This window comes from Thamnophis sirtalis, unplaced genomic scaffold (assembly GCF_051295495.1).
Source record: "Thamnophis sirtalis isolate CommonGarterSnake01/CBP01778 unplaced genomic scaffold, rThaSir2_p1.2 scaffold_7, whole genome shotgun sequence".
Taxonomy (NCBI): Eukaryota; Metazoa; Chordata; class Lepidosauria; order Squamata; family Natricidae; genus Thamnophis; species Thamnophis sirtalis.
In genome coordinates, this window is record NW_028261387.1 from 45,925,225 (window position 1) to 45,944,711 (window position 19,487).

General features: G+C 39.8%; 1 protein-coding gene across 1 annotated transcript; it reads right to left on the bottom strand.

Moving 5' to 3' along the window:
* Positions 1–223: 223 nt before the first annotated feature.
* LOC106539153 (armadillo repeat-containing protein 12) lies at positions 224–15,476 on the bottom strand. Its single transcript, XM_087720768.1, has 6 exons — positions 15,293–15,476; positions 13,060–13,208; positions 4,999–5,133; positions 1,587–1,760; positions 966–1,037; positions 224–577 (listed from the first exon to the last, which is right to left on the bottom strand). The coding sequence occupies exons 1-6, from the start codon at positions 15,429–15,431 to the stop codon at positions 224–226; spliced, it is 1,023 nt and encodes a 340-aa protein (XP_087576894.1). The 5' UTR covers positions 15,432–15,476.
* Positions 15,477–19,487: the final 4,011 nt, after the last annotated feature.

Sequence of the window (19,487 nt, forward strand, 5' to 3'; positions counted from 1 at the left end):
TGCTATCAGTATTGCTCTGTTCTGGGATATTACTATTGAGGAAGAGTTTTTCTGCTTTTATGGTGCAAGGGGCCACTGGGATTGTTTGGCCCCTTGACTGAATACCAACCTGCTTTTCTCCTATATGCAGTTTCCAATTTGAAAGGTTTTATCTTTTCAAAATAATAATTTTCTTTCTATATTTCTAAAGAGAATTTAATTCTGTGTTAAATTCTGCAAGGATCTAATAGATAGGTTCAGCACTGATCTCATAGAAGAATTTGCTTAAAGAGGAATTGGTGCCCTGGATACCAGCCATTTCTCCCTCCTCATTTAATTGCAGTTTCAGAATAACTCTGCAGGCTTGAATCTGCACTTCTTCCTCGGGATGAATGATGAGGGAGAGAAGACAATCAGCTAGCCGAGAATTGTTTCCAAAAAGGACCTCATAGAGTGACAACTCATTGTATTGCCAGTGCCCTGATTGGTAGTGAGGAGTCAGGCGACCCTCACAAAGCCGTTCCACAAGCACCAGCAGCTCAAAGAGAAGGCTTCCAAGCTGGGAAGGTTGGAATAGGCTGAGGAATTCTGGATGCACCTTTAAAAAAAGCGTAATGCAATGTAAGCCTTAAAGAAAAAGAGAAAGCAAGTATCTAACAGACTGTTCATGTCCTACTGGCTAATTGGTTTAATCTTTTGAGGGTTCTTCAGATTTCAGATTCTTTTATAAGAAATTATGACAGGAAAGATGTATTTTGTTTTCTGAAATCTGACATACTCCATGTTGGGATGCCATCCCTAGAATGTGCAGATAGCAATGGGAATTGCAATGTTCACATGTTTGGAAAATACATATTGGGGTATCTTCCAATTACATATTTGTTTATGTCTGTTTGATTAAATAACTCCTTAAAATCTACTTTTGATCTCGAGTATTTTACTTCCTCTCCCAAATATCCCTGTGGGGGTAGGGAGGAAATCTTTACCTGGCAATTCATGATATCAAATAACAATTCTTCCTTCTGGGCTAATGTGCTAAGGAATTTTAGAATCTGCACCTGGAAAAAAAAAAACACAAAAAAACTTTCAGACCATATAATCAGTAAAGGTAGGGGTGCTTATGTACACCATGGTTTCTTCATTATGCCCCCCCACAAAGCTGATGATATTAGGAGTTTGGGTTTAGAGTAGAGCAGGCGTGTCAAACTGAACGCCCGTGGGTCAGATCCGGCCCGTGGGATACTTAGATCTGGCCTACGAGGCTACCGTAGATACAGCAAAGGACTGGCCCATGGTGCCTCAGCTGGCAGAAATGGAGCTTGGGAGGGCCACTTGGGCGTCCTCCCCGCCCCGCCCCCCCGAGCTCCATTTTCACTGGCAAAGGGCGGCAGGAGGCCATCACAGCTGATAATGAAGCTCAGGAGCCCATTTTCACTGGCAGAGCTCTCGGGCCACCACAGACATGAGTAACATCAAGCTAGCCACGCCTACCCTGGCCACCCCTCAGTCCATCCTGAGGTCAAACACCACCCTGGTGCAGCCCTCAATGAAATTGAGTTTGACACCCCGGGAGTAGGGTATATTGGACAGTCCATGAGCCAAAGTACCTGAGCCAAATTGTTTCCCATCTGCAGAATGTCCATTAAGGTGGGCAAGAGCTTTTTCAGGAGGGGTTGCATGTGATTTGGCCATGGCAGTCCATTCAGTAATCTCAGTCCAGCAACGTGTACATCAGTGTCCCATAATTCAGTGATAATTTCAAGAATCTTGGGCATGAATTCCTGCACAGAACAAGACAGCATTTTTTAAAAAAATTGTGAATAATAGGGCAGAAATCCTTTGTTTCAGAGGCATGCTACACTGGGCCACAGGCTGCATTGCAAAAAATAGTGAGATCAGAACAAAAAAATGAAACTGGATTCATTTCACTTACATTCTAATAAAATATAGTTAATATGATTACCCTCAAGTCATGCATTTCATAATTTTTCCCTTCAATCAGATTAATAATTACAATTTGATAACATTTAGAGCTCTCTGGGGATGCATGCATACACTAATAGTAAGCCTCAGGTTATATATTTCTTACTATATATATTGCAAACACCATTTGTATAAGAACTGATGCTTTCAGTTTTTTCAGTTTTTGTTAATCATTAAAGCACTAATACTTTACTATAAATAATGTTTTTTTAAAAGGGGCTTTTCCAAAATCAGAAAAAGCATAAACATAGTGGGTGATTCATTTTGTGCGCATTATCGTAGCAATCCTGTAATAAATCTTATTCTTGGAATTGCTTCATTGCTTGATATTTATTTACTATTCCAGATGAGTGTTAGATAAAATATAAATAGAACAATTCTTGAGCACCAGAGAGTATCACAGGAATAATTTAATTTCTGGTGTGAAACAAGCCAAGAAAAGGAATTTATTTCCCGTCCCTTTGGGAGGAAACATTTTTTCCACTCTTGGTTTCAACTTCTAGAGAAGAGTAGTATTAGCCTTCTAAAACCAGTTTCTGAAATTGAGTTTAGAAAAAGAAGGGAAGAAGAGATGGACTCTCACAGGAGGAAAGTAGAAACTCGTCTTGCAAATCATCTGTTCCTCCTCATAGTTGGCTGAGGAAAGGAAAGGAGTAATTTCTTTGGAGATTCCAAGAGTTCCTTGAAGGGACACTAATAGCAGTGTTTTCCCACAACTTACCGTAAGCGCAGCACCAGTGTCTCCATTGAGCCAGAAAGGAAACACAAGGGCCAAGACCATGTAAAATGAAGCCAAATGGCATTGGCAAACAACTTACAAACTGGCAGACTCTCAAAATGTGCAGGATATTAGGAAGTTGCAGGCCTTCCCTGTTTTTGAGAGAAGCTACAAAGACAATAGCTGTATAGGATAAACCATAGTGCTCCTACAGCTGTCAAAAAGAGTTTCTAGCTGCCTCAAATTTGATATTTGTGGGACACAAAAGTACACTAAGGTTTTGGCAAACAAAATTAATTGTCATCTATGAAACAGACAATCAACAGAAAAGGGGCTCTCATTCCAATATCAGTCAGCGGTTAAGCCAGTGGTGGGATTCACATTTTTTTACTATTGGTTCTGTGGGCATGGCATGGCTTGGTGGGCTTGGCAGGGGAAGGATACTATAAATCTCCATTCCCACTCCACTCTAGGGGAAGGTTACTGCAAAATCCCCTTTTCCTCCCGATCAGCTGGGACCTGGGAGGCAGAGAATAGATGGGGGCAGAGCCAGTCAGAAATGGTATTTACCAGTTCTCTGAACAACTCAAAATTTTTGCTATCAGTTCTCCAGAACTGGTCAGAACCTGCTGCATACCACCTCTGCAGTAGCACATTCATAACAAAAGCATCTTGTAACTTGCCCCAAAAAATCTATGGTAGATCTCTCTGTGCCATTGCTGTAGTGACCAAGGATCATAGCTGGATTTAGCATGAATAAATCTTAAGCAGACCAGATGATGAATCTTACAGTCCCATCCAGTTGAAAGAGGAAAAGATTCCAAGGAGATTTAGAGAACCATTTTGTTTATGGTTTGTTGATGTTGTAATATTTTTCTAGTTGTACTTGTGAGCTCAATTAATAAAGGGTTGGGTTCATTAATTACAAATTGTAAGGTTGAAATCAAAATCAGATGAACATTTCTTGTTGGGACTAATTTCTAGTGATAGAGCACTTTATGGTATGTCCAACTACTGACTATGCAGATTAAAATCATGCAGTTTTTGTATAATTTATTCTTCATGCAGCAACTAGCCTATCCCTTTGGAAAATTCGGACATTTTTTTCAGGAGATAAACAAACACCCATTCCACCCCCTCAGCAATTTATTTGTTGTTAAGTCATTGGCATGACTTAACAACAAATGTTCATTGGCATGAGCATTTTATTTGTATTCCAAATATATTATGAACATTGATTAATTTCCTACAAATATTCTGTATGTCCTGCTTTTGCTGTGGGAAAAAAACCCCTGTATTTTTATGCTAGTTATTCCCAACTCTAGGGGGCAGTGCTCATCTCCATTTCAAAGCCGAAGAGCCAGCATTGTCCGAAGATGTCTCCACGGTCATGTGGCTGGCATGACTAAATGCCGAAGGCGCACAGAACGCTGTTATCTTCCCACCAAAGGTGGTCCCTATTTTTCTACTTGCATTTTTACGTGCTTTCGAATTGCTAGATTGGCATAGGTTGGCAGAAACTGGGACAAGTAATGGAAGCTCACTCTGTTATGTGGAGCTAGGGATTCGAACTGCCAAACTGCCAACCTTTCTGATCAACAAGCTCAGCGTCTTAGCCACTGAGTCACCGCGTCCCATTAACTTGTAGGTCTCCTAATTTGATGCTTTTGCTCTTATGCCCTTTACAAATAACTTTGATACCATTGAAGCAAGAAAGAGATTCTATTTATGGAATGGTTTGTACAGGTATTATCAACTAACAACTTTCTATTAGTGGTATTTTCCTGCAGTTCCTATGGATGAACTGATAAATAGCCAAAGTGATTATTTTGGTTGTTTTTAATGAAAGCACAGCCCTAGGTCAAATTTTATGGTCAGAACATTAATAGCTCTTCTCTATTTTGCCTAGGATATACTTATCATTGAAGAAAATCCACAGGTGTAGCTGCAAGCTTATAGATCACAATGACCATAATATCAAATGAGAATCATTCACATGTGAATTGATACTAGTATATGTAGGTGCCTAGCATGGAAATACAGTACTACCCTGTTTCCCTGAAAATAAAACCTCCCCGAATAATAAGTCCAATTGGGCTTTTGAGTGCATGCGCTAAAATAAGCCTTCCCCAAAAAATAAGCCCTCCATGAAAATATTGCAACACAGCAGCAGCCATGAAGTGACCATGCTCACTGCCTCATGCACCTCAAAAATAATTAAGACCTCCCCGAAAATAAGGCCAAGTGCTTATTTCAGAGGTCAAAAGAAAATAAGACCCTGTCTTATTTTGGGGAAAACATGGTATACAAATGATCACCTGAATTCTGATTCTAAATTTCCAGATGCCAGCAAAAGCCTTGAGAGCATGCATTGTCTGAATCTTGACACCAATGTCTGAATCCTCCAGGAATGAGGCCACAAGTTTAATTTCCTCATAAGTACATGCGGATGCCTGGGGAAAAAATTCAGAATTAGTGTGTGTGTGTGTGTGTAAGGCTAAGTTAAAGCAAAATGTAGGAGAGTATATTCAATTCCATTTAATACTTTGTAACTTCACATTCAAATAATGACTCTTTTTTTAAATTTTAAAATATGTGAAGTAACCAGTTATTTATTTCTTATTACCTATTTATCCCTGGCTATTCTGGTTTCCAAACATTTGTCATAAATCTTAAGGTATAACACTTCATGATAGTCATAGGATACTAAATAAGCAATCAACATAAATCATACTAGGCTAGTAAATAAACAATATAAATTGCAAGATACAAGCAACAAAGTTATAATCATAAGATGAAAGGAGATAGGTAATAGAAAAATGAGAAGACTCAAACAAATTAAGGAACATAAATCTGAAGCTTGCCAACTAAATTTATTTTTTAATTATGACAGTATGATAGCTGTGAAATATTTATTTATTATTTATTTATTTGGAGTTTTTATATGCCGCCCAATCCCAAAGGACTCCGGGCGGCTTACAAGAAATATAAAAAGCACATAACGACAAAACAATTTAAAACAACAGACACCCCTCATTCATTCTAGTCGGGGTGGACCTCAACAGTGAGGTCAACAGCCCCAGGCCTGCCGGAACAGCCAAGTTTTTATGGCTTTCCTGAAGGCCATCAGAGTGGGTATGGTCCGGATTTCTGGGGGGAGCTGGTTCCAAAGAGTTGGAGCAGCCACCGAGAAGGCTCTCCTCCGAGGGCCCGCCAGCCAACATTGTTTGGCTGACTGCATCTGAAGGAGGCCCAATCTATGGGATCTTACTGGCCGCTGGGAGGTATGTGTCAGCAGGCGGTCTCGAAGGTATCCTGGCCCTAAGCCATGTAGGGCTTTAAAGGTAATAACCAACACCTTGAATTGAGTCCAGAGACCAATAGGTAGCCAGTGCAACTCACGGAGGATAGGTGTAACAGGGGTGTACCTCGGCACACCCAATATCGCCCGCACGGCCGCATTCTGAACTAATTGCAGTCTTTGAACGCTTTTCAAGGGTAGCCCCATGTAGAGCACGTTACAATAATCCAGCCTCGAGGTGACAAGGGCATGAGTGACCATTAGAAGCCCATCCCGGTCCAAATAGGGCCGCAATAGGTGCACCAGACGAGCTTGGGCAAAGCCCCCCCTGGTCATAGCCGACAGATGATGCTCCAATTTCAGCTGCGAATCCAGGAGGACTCCCAAATTGCGAGTGACAGATTTTAAGTTCAAGAAGTAGGGAGTTCGGGCAGCTAACAATAAAGAATGCGTTTTCATATTGCTGTGTTCTGCCTAACTTAACTGTGTCAGTTAAAAAATATATAAATATATGATTTATTACTGATTTCAAAGCGGGCAGAACTGATACTGGTGAACTTCTAATTGTATGTATAAGTCTTTAACTCCATTTTTTTAAAGAATTCCTTCTGACAATTTACTTGCTAGAAATACACAGTAAATGGCGCCAAACAGCTCTGTAGGAGGGGTCAGGCTCTGAAGACATAGATTTCTACCAAGCTTAGAACATTTAAAGATCACTAAAACAGAAGTGATTTATTACCAAACTAAATAGTAATTGCTGGATAAGCGGCTTGCCTGGATTTACTAATTGAGTGGAGAAGATTAAATCTGGAATGGCAAAATTCCCCCCCCCCAATGCATCTAAGAGCGCTGGAAATTCGCCTGCTCCTGGAACTAAATTACAGTCACTACTCCCCCCCCTACCCCTGCAGGGGAGCCTTTGACCTGAGAAATTTTGCAAAAAGAACTAAGCATGGCCTTAGCTGAGACTTTAAAAAAATCATGCAGCTGCGATGGAAATTAAAATAAAGGAAGAGATATCTGCTGCTCATAAAGAATTGTCAGAAGAGCTTATGGATTCGGTTCAGACTCAGAACCAGCAAATTAGAGATGATATTTTTGAGGCTTTTAAGTGCCTATCGGGTTATGTCTCGGGAATTGAAGATAGATTGGAAGATCTTAGTGATTCTAATATTAATCTGGTAACGAAAATGGATGTGGTTCAACAAAAGGTTGGCGATGCAGAAAATGAAATTATAATGTTGCAGTATAGACAGATGGAATTTGCCTTAAGGATAAGAGGCCTCCAAGAGAAAAATCAAGAAAATTTGAAGCAGATCTTCTCAGAATTGAATTGAATTGAATTGCTTTATTTGTATGCCGCCCTTTTCCCTGGGGGGACTCAGGGCGGCTCACAATTCAGGGGAGGGGGGACAAACAAGTTACAAACATAAAGACAATACATCATTAAAAACGCAACAGTCATACTATTCGAGTGGGGTTGAGGTCTCTAGCCCCAGGCCTGTCGGGACAGCCAGGTTTTAAGGGCTACGCGGAAGGTCTGGAGGGTGGTGAGGGTACGAATCTCCACAGGGAGTTCGTTCCAGAGGGTCGGAGCAGCCACCGAGAAGGCTCTCCTCCGGATAGTTGCCAGCCGACATTGGCCGGCTGATGGAATTCGGAGGAGGCCTAATCTATGGGATCTTATTGGCCTAGTGGAGGTAATTGGCAGTAGGCGGTCTCTCAAGTAGCCTTTGATCAATTGATGGGAAGGCCAGGAGGGAATTTTGAATGGCAAATTGACAAGACATATCATGTTAACTCCTGGCTTGCCAGACAAAAGCAACTCCCAAGAGATATTGTGGTGTATTTTGCTACGAGAGATATGAGGAATTTGATATTGCAAGAGTTTTACAAAACTAAGCTTCAAATTGGGGGTCAGGAGGTGAGTGTTTTGAAGGAAATACCACCTAAAATGTTGAGATCGAGAAAAGACTATGCCTTCTTAGTCAATGAGCTCAAAAATCGTCAGCTACAGTTCAGATAGGAGGCCCCAGCTGGACTTGCAGTTACCTACCAGGGGCAAAGATATTGTTTTAACTCAGTATGGAAGGCTCAAGATTTTTACAATAATATATTGAAGGCTGGACATCCCCCCCTCCTGGACCTAGAGAAAGAGAACAAGAAGGACAGGATAGACAGCAAGCCACCCAAGGACCATCAAGGCTGGACCTACTTCCTCTTTCAGAGCTACAAGGAGCCAAGGAGCAAAGACAAACCCGTGTGATTACCAGGCGAATGGAACAAGAGCTTAAAAAGCAGCAAGATTCACAACAAACACATGTTACCATCCAAGAAGTCACAGGTCTTAGTTCAGAAGCAGTGGGTGGAGCCAGGCCGAAAACCAAACTTTAAGATTTCCAGAGGGCTCTTAAAAAGCTTCAGGGAGCTAAAGATGACAACTGAGTTCTTAACCTGGAATGTTAATGGTTTAAATTCCCCACAGAAAAGGAAGAAAATAAATCACTATCTGAAACAATTTAAGAATGACATAATTTGCCTGCAAGAGACTCATATTAGATTAACTGACCAGAAATACTTGATTAATACAAGACTTGGACAACACTTTATAGCTTCTGCTCCTGAGAAGAAAAATTGTATAGTTATTTACTTAAGAAAGGACATGAAAGCCGAATTAATTGAAGCAGACTCTCAAGGAAGATATATTGCAATAGAACTGATATTAGAAGGGAAAAAGATATTTCTAATGGGAATATATGCTCCCAATCAACAACAAGATGAATTTTATAAAATGCTCCATACTAAGTTAGTACATTGGGACTATAGATCTTGCATATTATTGGGTGACAGGAACGGTGTTATGGATACCAAGAAAGACAAGAAGGCCCCCCCGCAAAATATCCAAATGCAAGCGAAATTACCTGTCCTTTTTTGATATGATGGATGATTTTGAACTGAGAGACATCTGACGAGAAAGGAATGCAGAAGAATATGACTTTACATTTTTTTTCCGATAGACACCAATCCTTTTCTAGGATTGACTTTATACTAACAACCAATGATTTGCTTTCTAGGGTAAAGAAGACGAAGATATGTTCCAGAGCCTTATCAGATCATAATCCAGTTTGGATGGAGTTGGAATTTGGGATGCAAGCAATAAGGACTTGGAGATTGAATGAAAACTTATTTAGATATGAGAAAAATATTAATGAATGTAAAAAATTGTTAAGAGAATATTTTGTTTTTAATATGAATAAGGGTACATCTATGGAAATGGTTTGGGACGCAAGTGAAGCGTGTATACAAGGAGTTCTAATAAATTTAAATAGGTTACATAGACGTAAACGGGGAAAAGAGAATTGAACTAGAAGAAGAAATCAGGAAGAGAGAACAGGAGCTAATACTAAAACCAGGAGACAAGAAGATTAAAGAAGCAATTACTTTAATAAGAGAGCAATTTAATATGCTGATGTCAGACCAGGTGGCTACTAACTTGCTATATGCAAAACATAACACTTTTTGTAATGCAAATAAATCTGGTAGATGGTTAGCATATCTGATTAGGAAAAAACAGAAATCTCGCAATATATCGAAATTACATTATAAAGGGAAGGAAGTGTATCAACAGGATGAGATTCAAAAGGTTTTTTGTGAATTTTTCACAGGATTGTACATGAATGACAAAATACAAGGTTTAGATATAGATAGATACTTGGATAAAGAAAAAATACCTATAGTTAAAGACGAGCAGAGGGAGAGATTGAATCAACCAATAACTTTGGGGAAAATTCTCCAGCTAATTAAACAGCTAAAGGTAGGGAAAGCACCGGGTACAGACGGCCTGACATCGGCTTATTACAAAAATGTACAATTAGAAATGGTAGAACCTCTTAAGGAACTATTCAATAAGATCCAAATGGAAGGGAAGGTACCCCCATCTTGGAAGACAGCCTTTATATCCCTTATGCCAAAAGAGGATCAAGATCTTAGTCAACCAAAAAATTACAGACCTATATCATTACTTAATATAGATTATAAAATTTTTACTAAAATACTAGCGAATAGGTTAATGTTGGTTATTCAGCAATTGATTCATAATGATCAAACAGGTTTTATACAAGGGAGACAAATGAGAAGTAATGTAAGACAAATTCTTAATATACTGGAATATTTGGGAAAGAATAACCAAATCCCTGCTGCGCTTATATTTCTAGATGCCGAGAAAGCTTTTGATTGAGTGAATTGGCAATTTTTATTGAAAATAATGCAAAAAATGCAAATAGGAGAGCATTTTTTACAATCAATTAAAGCAATATATCAGGAACAAACAGCTCAATCATAGTCAATGGAAGCTTAACATTCCATTTAAAATCGAGAAAGGTACAAGGCAGGGTTGTCCCTTATCCCCATTACTGTTTATGATAACTCTGGAACTATTGTTGAACAAAATACGGGGTTCAGATGATTTACAGGGAATCAAAATTAGGCATCAAGAATATAGAGTACGTGCTTTCGCGGATGATTTGGTTATAACCTTAACCTAACCACAGGAATCTAGTAAGGTTTTAATAAATATGATTAATCAATATGGCCAAGTGTCCGGATTTAAAATAAATTTAGGGAAAACAAAGATGCTAGTTACAAATATGAACACTAAACAAAGGGAAGAATTAGAAGGAATGACAGGATGTGAAATAGTTAAAAAGGTTAAATATTTAGGAGTCTATATTGCAACCTCAAATGGGAAGCTATATAAGTATAATTATGAACCACTATGGCGCAGCATACAGACAGATGAAAAATTGGGAGAAATTACAATTATCTCTGCTGGGAAGAATAGCAGCAGTGAAAATGAATATTCTACCTAAATTTTTATTTCTTTTTCAAATGATTCCAATACTGAAAAAAGATGCGAATTTGCTAGAATGGCAGAAGGGCATTAATAAATTTGTCTGGGCAGGGAAGAAGCCAAGAATAAAACTAAAAATAATGCAAGATGTGCGTGAGAGAGGAAGTTTGAAATTACCCAATTTAAAACTATATTATGAAGCAGTAGTTTTATCGATAATTAGTGACTGGATTAATTTAACAGATGATAGAATACTTAATATCAAAGGGCATGATTTGGTATATGGTTGGCATGCTTACTTGCTATATGACAAAAAGATAGCTAAGAACTTTAAAAGTCATATTTTAAGGAATGCTCTACTGCGGGTCTGGAAAAAATATCAATACAAACTAAATGACAAGATACCCATGTGGGCAATTCCTAGAAACGCAATAGAAAACATAAATATAGTACAAAAACAGGATGTAATTACACACAGACAGCTTCTTACCTTAGAAAGAGGTGTACTACAATTAAAACCCTTGAATGTACTAAAAGAGGAAAAGGTTATTCAGACATGGTTTCAGTATGGGCAGTTACAAGCCAGATGGAAAAGAGATCAAAAAATCAGTTTTATGCAAGTCGAGGATAACTTACTAAAACAAATCAGAAATCAAAGTTCAATGCATATAAAGAGATTATATAATGCATTAATAGAAATGGATTTGGAAACAGAATTAGTTAAAGACTGTATGATAAAGTGGGCCCAAAATTTTGAAGAACCAATAATGTTGGATACATGGGAAAAGATCTGGGTAAGAAATGTAAAGTTTACACAAGCCCAAAATTTGAGAGAAAACTTTTATAAGATGTTTTATAGATGGCACTTAGATCCTAAAAAACTGGCCTCTATGTATCTGAATTTACAACCTAAATGCTGGAGATGTGATTGTGCTGATGCTACTTACTTTCATATATGATGGACTTGTAAAAAGGTTAAAGCATTTTGGATAAAAATATGGTGGATTATGCAAAATGTTCTTTAAAAAAGGATAACGTTTACCCCGCAGTTATTTTTGTTAGGTATAATTACTGATTGTACAGTTGTAGAGATTAACCTGATTTTGCATTTAATAACTGCAGCTAGACTGCTGGTGGTGCAATACTGGAAAAAGGAAGACTTGCCTACTATTCAAGAATGGACATTGAAACCAACAAACCTAGCTGAGATGGCTAAAATATCAGCATATCTCAAGGACCATTCAAACGAGAGATATAAACTGGAGTGGAGACGATGGATTGACTATACTCAAAATAAATCTGGGATTAAGACATTTCAGATAGTTTATGACTGAAGAAACAATGAATGTTTAGAGCTAGCCTAGCAAGAAGGAGTTAAAGCTCGAATGAAAGATGATATTAACTTTTTTTTAAAGTTTATTTTAGAATGTTTTTGTTAAAGATTTATACCATGTATTGGTTCTGGGAAGTCGGGGGGGGGGAGGGGGGAGGGAAGTAAATATTTGTAAAAGTGTTTTTTTTTAAATTCTCAATAAAAAAAATGAGAGGACTCAAACAAATTAAGGAACATGAATCTGAAGCTTGCCAACTAAATTTATTTTTTAATTATGACAGTATGATGGCTGTGAAATAAATTTATTGAAGTACGGAGTTCAAGAAGTAGGGAGTTCGTGCAGCTAACAATAAATAATGCATTTTCATATTGCTGTGTTCTGCCTAACTTAACTGTGTCAGTTAAAAAAAAAATCTACCAATTGGCTCAGTCTTCCATCATTGTATTTTACACAGGGGTGGGCTGCTGGGGGTTCGCAGGAGTTCAGGAGAACTTCTAGCTAAGATTCTGTGCAGTTCAGAGAACCCCCAAAATCCCACTCCTGGCTGGCCCCGCCCACCCCACCTCATCCCTCTTAGGAGTCCCCATGCAGCCCGTTTTGGATGCAGGTAAGTGCAGAGTGCTCATGGAGGCTTTTGGGGGGGGTGAAAAACGAGCCTACTGGAAGTTCGGGAAGGCCTCCGGAGCCTGGGGGGGGGGGCATTTTCACCCTCCCAGAGGTTTGAGGAAAGCTTCTGGAGCCTGGGGAGGGCAAAAAGTCCCCCCCCACTATGGTGCAGGAGGCCGACTAGACCACACCCACCATGGCCACGCCCACCTAACACCCGGGCAAAGAACCCTTTGCTAAAAATTTTGAAGCCCACCCCTGATTATACACCTTGTTATTCTCTCACCTCTGATTCCAGTAGATAAACACAACGGGTGATTCCATGGAGTATCATATTCTTGGAGTAAGCATCTAGCTTTGGATCGAGAGAGAGCAAAAGTCCTCTGAGTTCTCCAGAATCCACCTCAGCTTTAGTCTGGTGAGCTAAAGCAAGTTCTAAGAGTGAAAAGGGGAGTAGAGTAGCAGGAAAACAAAAATGAGAAGTGATCTGGGAACTTAGGTGGAACCGTATGGAGTATAGATGAGACTCGGTAAAACTGGTGATATATTTTGACCAGCTTTCTTCAACCTGGTGTCCTCCCAACATTTTGGACTACATATTTTCTAAGCAGCAGAATGAAGCAGATTCCTTCAGATTGATGGGCAGAACCAAGACAAAATCAACATGGGGTTCACACAACATGTTGCAGCATCTTAAACATAGTTTATTAAATAAGCAGCAGTTACGTTTACATCATGAAGAAGAGTTTCTAACCCATGATTCTAACATGGCTCTATGTATGACCTGAACTAATGTTGTTTAGGCAACAGAATATAAAGAACTAGACAATGCCCTAATGTAATACGTAACCTCAGAGAGAATCATTGCTATAAAAGAAACCATGTTGGTCTTTTTTAGAGGTTGTATATATTAATGTTCTCTGTCCAATCTGGCAGTATTTAAATGGATTGGACTGCAATTCCAAAGAACAGTGTAGAAGATGATCAGCCTGAGCTTGAGGAAGGGTCAAACACATCATTAATTTGGAGTCCCTTCACATCAACAAGGGATCTAAGTCCAGCCCTCTTTGAATTCCATTGACTCTTATCTGCCACCAATTTGCCTTGACTGTTAATAGTTCAGATTCTTTTTTAGAGGTAGCATGGAAGAAATTTGTACTTATTTGAATATCTCTGGTCCCTGATTTTTTGTCCCTGACACATGGATATTTATCATAGGCTACCTGGGGATGGGTATAGTTAAATACATCTGGGGGGAATTAGATTGAGAAAAACTGATCTATATGTGATTCAGATAGTAAACCATCAGCTTCAGTATAGTTAGTCCTCGACTTACAACAGTTCATTTAGTGACCGTTCAAAGCAGTGGTGGGTTTCAAAAATTTTTAGAACCTCTTCAGTAGGTGTGGCCTGCTTTGTGGGAGTGGCTTGCTGACCATGTGACCGGGTGGGAGTGGCTTGCCGGCTATGTGACCGGGTGGGAGTGGCTTGCCAGCCGTGACTGAGTGGGAGTGGCTCGGCAGTCATGTGACTGGGTGGGCATGGGCAACTTGTAAAATGTGGTGAAACTCACTTAATAATGCTCTTGCTTAGCAACCAAAATGTTGGCTCAGAAACTCTGGCATTTGAAGCATACAAGTCTTAAAGCTGTCAAGTTACAAGACCCTTGCACCCCTAACCCTTTAGAAAAAAAAACCCAAGGGGGTTCAAACTTGACAGCTTTAAGACTTGTGGACTTCAACCCCAGAATTCCTCCTCTCACTCTTCATCTTGATGATGTGCAGACGGGCAGGAGGAGGGAGCTGGGACCTGTTCTAAATGGCATTGTAGATTTGTGGAACCTCTTCTATAAAAGAGGTTAGAACTGGCAGGAACCCACCCCTGGTTCAAAGTTACAATGGCACTGAAAAAGTGTCATGACCATTTTTCACAGTGATGGCCTTTGCAACATCCTCATGATCATATGATTAAAATTCAGATTCTTGGCAACTGGTTCATATTTATGACTGTTGCTGTGTCCCAAGGTCACATATATCCCCTTTTGCGACCTTCTGATAAGCAAAGTCAAGGGGGAAGCCAGATTCACTTAACAACTGGGTTACTAACTTATCAACTGCACTGAGTCACTTAACAACTGAGGCAAGAAAGGTAATAAAATGGGACAAAACTCACTTAACAAATATCTCACTTAATAACACAAATTTTGGGCTGAGTTGTAGTTGTAAGTCGAGGACTACCTGCATAGGGGAAAGGGAAAGGCCTAAATTGAGTGAATTTTTGGTAAATAATTCAAAAATCAATTTTATGTCAGATTCATAGCACATTGTATCACACCTCATGTGGCTTGGCAAAGTTTGATACTACTTATTTGAAGCACAGCCACAGTTGCTATTGGTTGGTAGCTGATAGTTAGACCAAGGCTTCAGAGAAACTGCCATATACATAAATAACTGCTTATCACAACCACTTCTGAAATGGAGCAAAATACATTGACGCCTGCCTGAATCCATATTACTCACTGGCTAAGGGAAGAGGCTCTGGATTATGAGGAGGACTCTTGATCCCTTCCATGATGGTCTTCGCCACCAGGAAAATAGCCCCAGCTCCTGTAGCAGCAGATACCATGTTCCTTGTTGTTACCAGCTCTAAATACTTCATTTCCTCTTCTTGAATTCCCAGGGATCCAGATTCAGCCTAGGCCCTGGCCTTCCACAGATACTTAAATAGGAAAGATTAGATGGATCGTGCATGGTTTATGACATCACCAGGTTCCATCATGACATCTACAATACATCACGAGAATAATGAAAAAGGAACAAATGTTACCTATACTGACAGTAGACAATCTTTTAAGGAAGAGAGACCTGAGTTTCACGTATTGGATAAGACTGGACAGAACAGATAATAATAAGTATGTGCATTGTCTATCTTCTGGTTTCCATGCTAAACCTAGAATTATACTGGTTAGAAATTAATCATATACTGTACATTCCATAAACTGTTTGATTTGCTTTTGACATGAAATGTTAACTTTTGAATTAATATTAATGGTATGACTTATAACAACCTTCTTATGGCAGTGTGATAAAAGTACACATTGCAACTCCAATGTAAGATTGTCAACTAGAGCATCTAGCCATCCCAAACTTTTGGGAAATTAATTGGTTTGACTACAAGTCCCTTAAATCTCACTGCACTTGTGCAGCTCCTGATACAATCCATTGAAAAGAAATCACTTCAGGGGTGGGTTTCAGGCGGTTCGCGGCGGTCCCCACGAACTGGTTGGTTTGCGAACCCGGAAGTAAGTAACTTCTGGGAACGTCAAAGGGTCCACCCGCCCGCCTGCGTTTCTTACCCGTTTTTGACGAGTTCTGTGCTTCCACACATGCGCAGGATGCATACAGCGCCTGTGCGATCCTCCAGGAGCAGCTGGAGCATCGCACAGACGCTAGTACGCATGCGTGCACTGCACGCGTGCACGAGGACGCCACCGGCCCCATTCCAACCGAACCGGTTGGAATGGGGCGAGAAACCCACCCCTGAATCACTTCTATAGCAATATATGTAGGGCTTAGGTTATAGGCGCATCCCTACAATTTGGAAGGCACCGCTTCATACTTTCTGACTTCCATTTTAGTCCTTTTATAGACTTACTACATCTTCAGTTCCATACATTGATTCATCACCTTCACTCCATCATACCACTTTTATTCAGATCTACTGCATCTTTCTACTTGTTGTTAGTTTTAAAATCATACAACAGTCTTTCAAAGTATTTGTGCTGTCTCTGGGGTTAGTGCACAAAACTCTGGCAACTCTGTGCAAAGTTTGTTTTCCTGAACAAGTGCTCAAAGAAGGAAGGAAAGTGTGTGTATTTTCAAAAACAGCAGCTGCTTTCTTGAGACTGAATCCCCCCAAATATGTTAGATTGCAGACTGAGATTGCAGACTGATAATCCAATATAGTATATTCAGATAATGCCAACTCGGAAATGTTGAGTAGTACATTTATGAAACAGGAGCTGTTCACAATGATGGTTTCAGTCCGTTGAATAACCTCACAGGATCCCTAAGGGGAGGGTTTCCGCAATACAGAGAGAAAATATCTGACTAACAACTAACACAACCACAGCTGAACAAAGCCTAATTAGAAAAGGGAGCCCCAAACCCCATGGTTGTCTACTCATTTAACTCCCAGAAACATTGCCTTATTTGCTAGAGATGATCCTTTAATGTCATGCATTTAGCCTCAAGAGGGCGCACTTGTTCAGGGTTAGAAATGAGAGTAGACTTACAGGCTGCTACATAGGTTTGGTTGCTGTGGACTCTTATCAATTAGTACCTCAAACTGTTACTGAAGGAATATGAAAAATAATGCAGACACCGCAGCATTAATGTGGCATGTGCCTCTAGCCGTGCTCTGTTCAGACCATCTGGCTTGCTGGCAACCAGGGCTAGAAGATATGTAGACCTGGCTGTGGAAAATGGTGCCAAACATTTCCAGATGCCTTTTGGGGAGGAGAGCTCCATATGTTTGTATTTGTAGAACATGACAGTTATAATATATACATGACCCCCCCCCCCAATCCTCCAAAGCTTTAGGCTTTGAGCCTAAAACTACTTATCTTTTCTGTAATGCCAGTGTAAAAGGTTGTCTGTGTGGGTCTATTGTACTTTTCTTTTCAGGAACTTTTCTTCATCTCGGGTGGCATCTATAGCACAAGGGAGACTTAAGTCTTCTTTGATGCCAGTGTGTTAAATTGCACAATGGTAATTCAGACCTTCTAGTGACCAGCATATGCTTCAGTGATGGGTAAACTTTTTGCCGTTGCATGCTGAAAGCACCAGTGTGCCCGCACCTATAATGCAATGCGTGTGGACATCACCCTGCCCCCTGCGCAAGCCTGCAACCCTAGGTTTCGGGGGGGGGGAAATAAAGGAGGGACGATTTGCAAAATTTGGTTACTGTAATCTTATAATACAGTAGGATTAGTTCATTGGGGTGTATGTATTGTCGTATTGTCTGGACCACCTAGAAAATTTCCCACTCATTATAGGAATTGTAGGCTGGAGAATCCCCAGCCAAAATCTGCTTTGCCTATATATGATGACGACTTCATGCATATCTTTGAGAATATTTGTTGTGCAATACTGAACTACACGCAGGCTGTCTGATCAGGTTGCGCTCTTCATGTTATTCTAAGTAGTCCCGGCATATGGGGGCCAACTTCTACTCCCAAATCTGAAAATGCCATTTTCCTCTCTTCATCCTGTTCTTTTGGGGTCTTCTCAGCTTCTTTTTAGAGAAAGAAACCAAGAATTTTCTAAGAATCTCTCTTACTCAATGGCTCTTCTGTTGTGTTTCATATGCCACAACTCAAACTCCTGATAAAGTACTCTGTAATTAAATTCTTGTTCCTCCTAATAGATTTAAGTGGGAGTGAGGGGGTGGGGGCGAGGGCTTCCTCTTGCAAGGATCGATCTGCTTTCACTGATGAAAGAACTTGGAGTGGGAAAGACTTACTGCTTTTTCATTTCACCTTTTGGAAGAGAAGGAAGTAACGCTCTGCCTTAAGGACGGATCTCCTGTGTGGAGTTTGATTAATTTCAGTGTTAAATTGCTTTCTCTGTCTTCCAGCCCAGCCAATCATCTCTGTAACCACTGTTCCCCAGTTCTTATTGATGGAATAATAATAGTTGATCCAAACAGAGCGGAGCTAAAGCCAGAATGCCATGCGAGATACTCAATGATCAGCTGTCACTGTCCAGGATGAGTGGACTGTTTTCAAGCTGCCTTTTGCATATCATTGTACAAGTTACAAATTCTCCTCCAGCGCAACTACAGTGATTTATTTTACATGAAGGAAAAATGACACTTATTTTCCTAGACAGACATGATGCTGCTGAAGCTTTTCAGTGTGTTCATTTCAAAGACTCTGAACAATCGCCTTGCCTTTATCACTTGCGGCATCAAAATCTGACATCAGCATGTTTCCTATTCAGCACTTAGAAGATCACTTTGCATGTATTATTTTAGGGGAAAAAATCTTTTTTTCTACAGCTAATGATGAGGGCATAACACCACCCAGGAAATGCTTCCCTTGAAATGCCTTTCAAAGGAAATATATTTATAACTCTCTTGGACTGGTGGGGATTTAAATGTATTAAGCAATTAACTTTTTGAGAATGTGATACGTATTTTGTTTTAAAGGATTGAAAGGAGAGACTTTAGAGTGAGTATGAATTCCTATGGATTAGTTCAGCCTTGCCACAACTTAAGACTGCCTTCATCCATGATTCATTGCTTGTGAAGTCCTGGACAAATGTCAGGGGTTGCATGGCAAGACTTAGAAGAGATATTGGCCTAGGTGGACAGTCAAAATCAGGAGAAGTCAAATAGGGTTTCTTCCAATGAACACATTTTATTAAAAAACATAACTTTCATCAACTGCAGCTCAGTTCATTAGATGTTTAGAGTGGTTTGAAGGATGTAGGATCTAGAGATGGGAGAAGGGGAGACAGCTGAGTTGTGCAAATGCAGGTTACATGTAAGATAGATCATAAGTACCTTCTCAAATTAACATTGTTAACATAATAAAACCCCATTTTGTTGAGATTTTTGAGTTAGTCTGAAACCTTTTGATGTATTAGCATCAAAATGTCTGGTTTTAGGTGTTCAGCAATCTCTTGCTCAGTGATGCTCCTAAAGTCTTGT

Excerpts from the sequence above, each read along its gene's own strand:
- LOC106539153 (XM_087720768.1), bottom strand. The coding sequence starts at position 15,431 with ATGAAGTATTTAGAGCTGGTAACAACAAGGAACATGGTATCTGCTGCT. Across the intron at positions 13,209-15,292 it reads AGAGCCTCTTCCCTTAGCCA|AACTTGCTTTAGCTCACCAG; the intron begins GTGAGTAATATG and ends TTTCACTCTTAG. Across the intron at positions 1,761-4,998 it reads AATTTAGAATCAGAATTCAG|GAATTCATGCCCAAGATTCT; the intron begins GTGATCATTTGT and ends TGTTCTGTGCAG.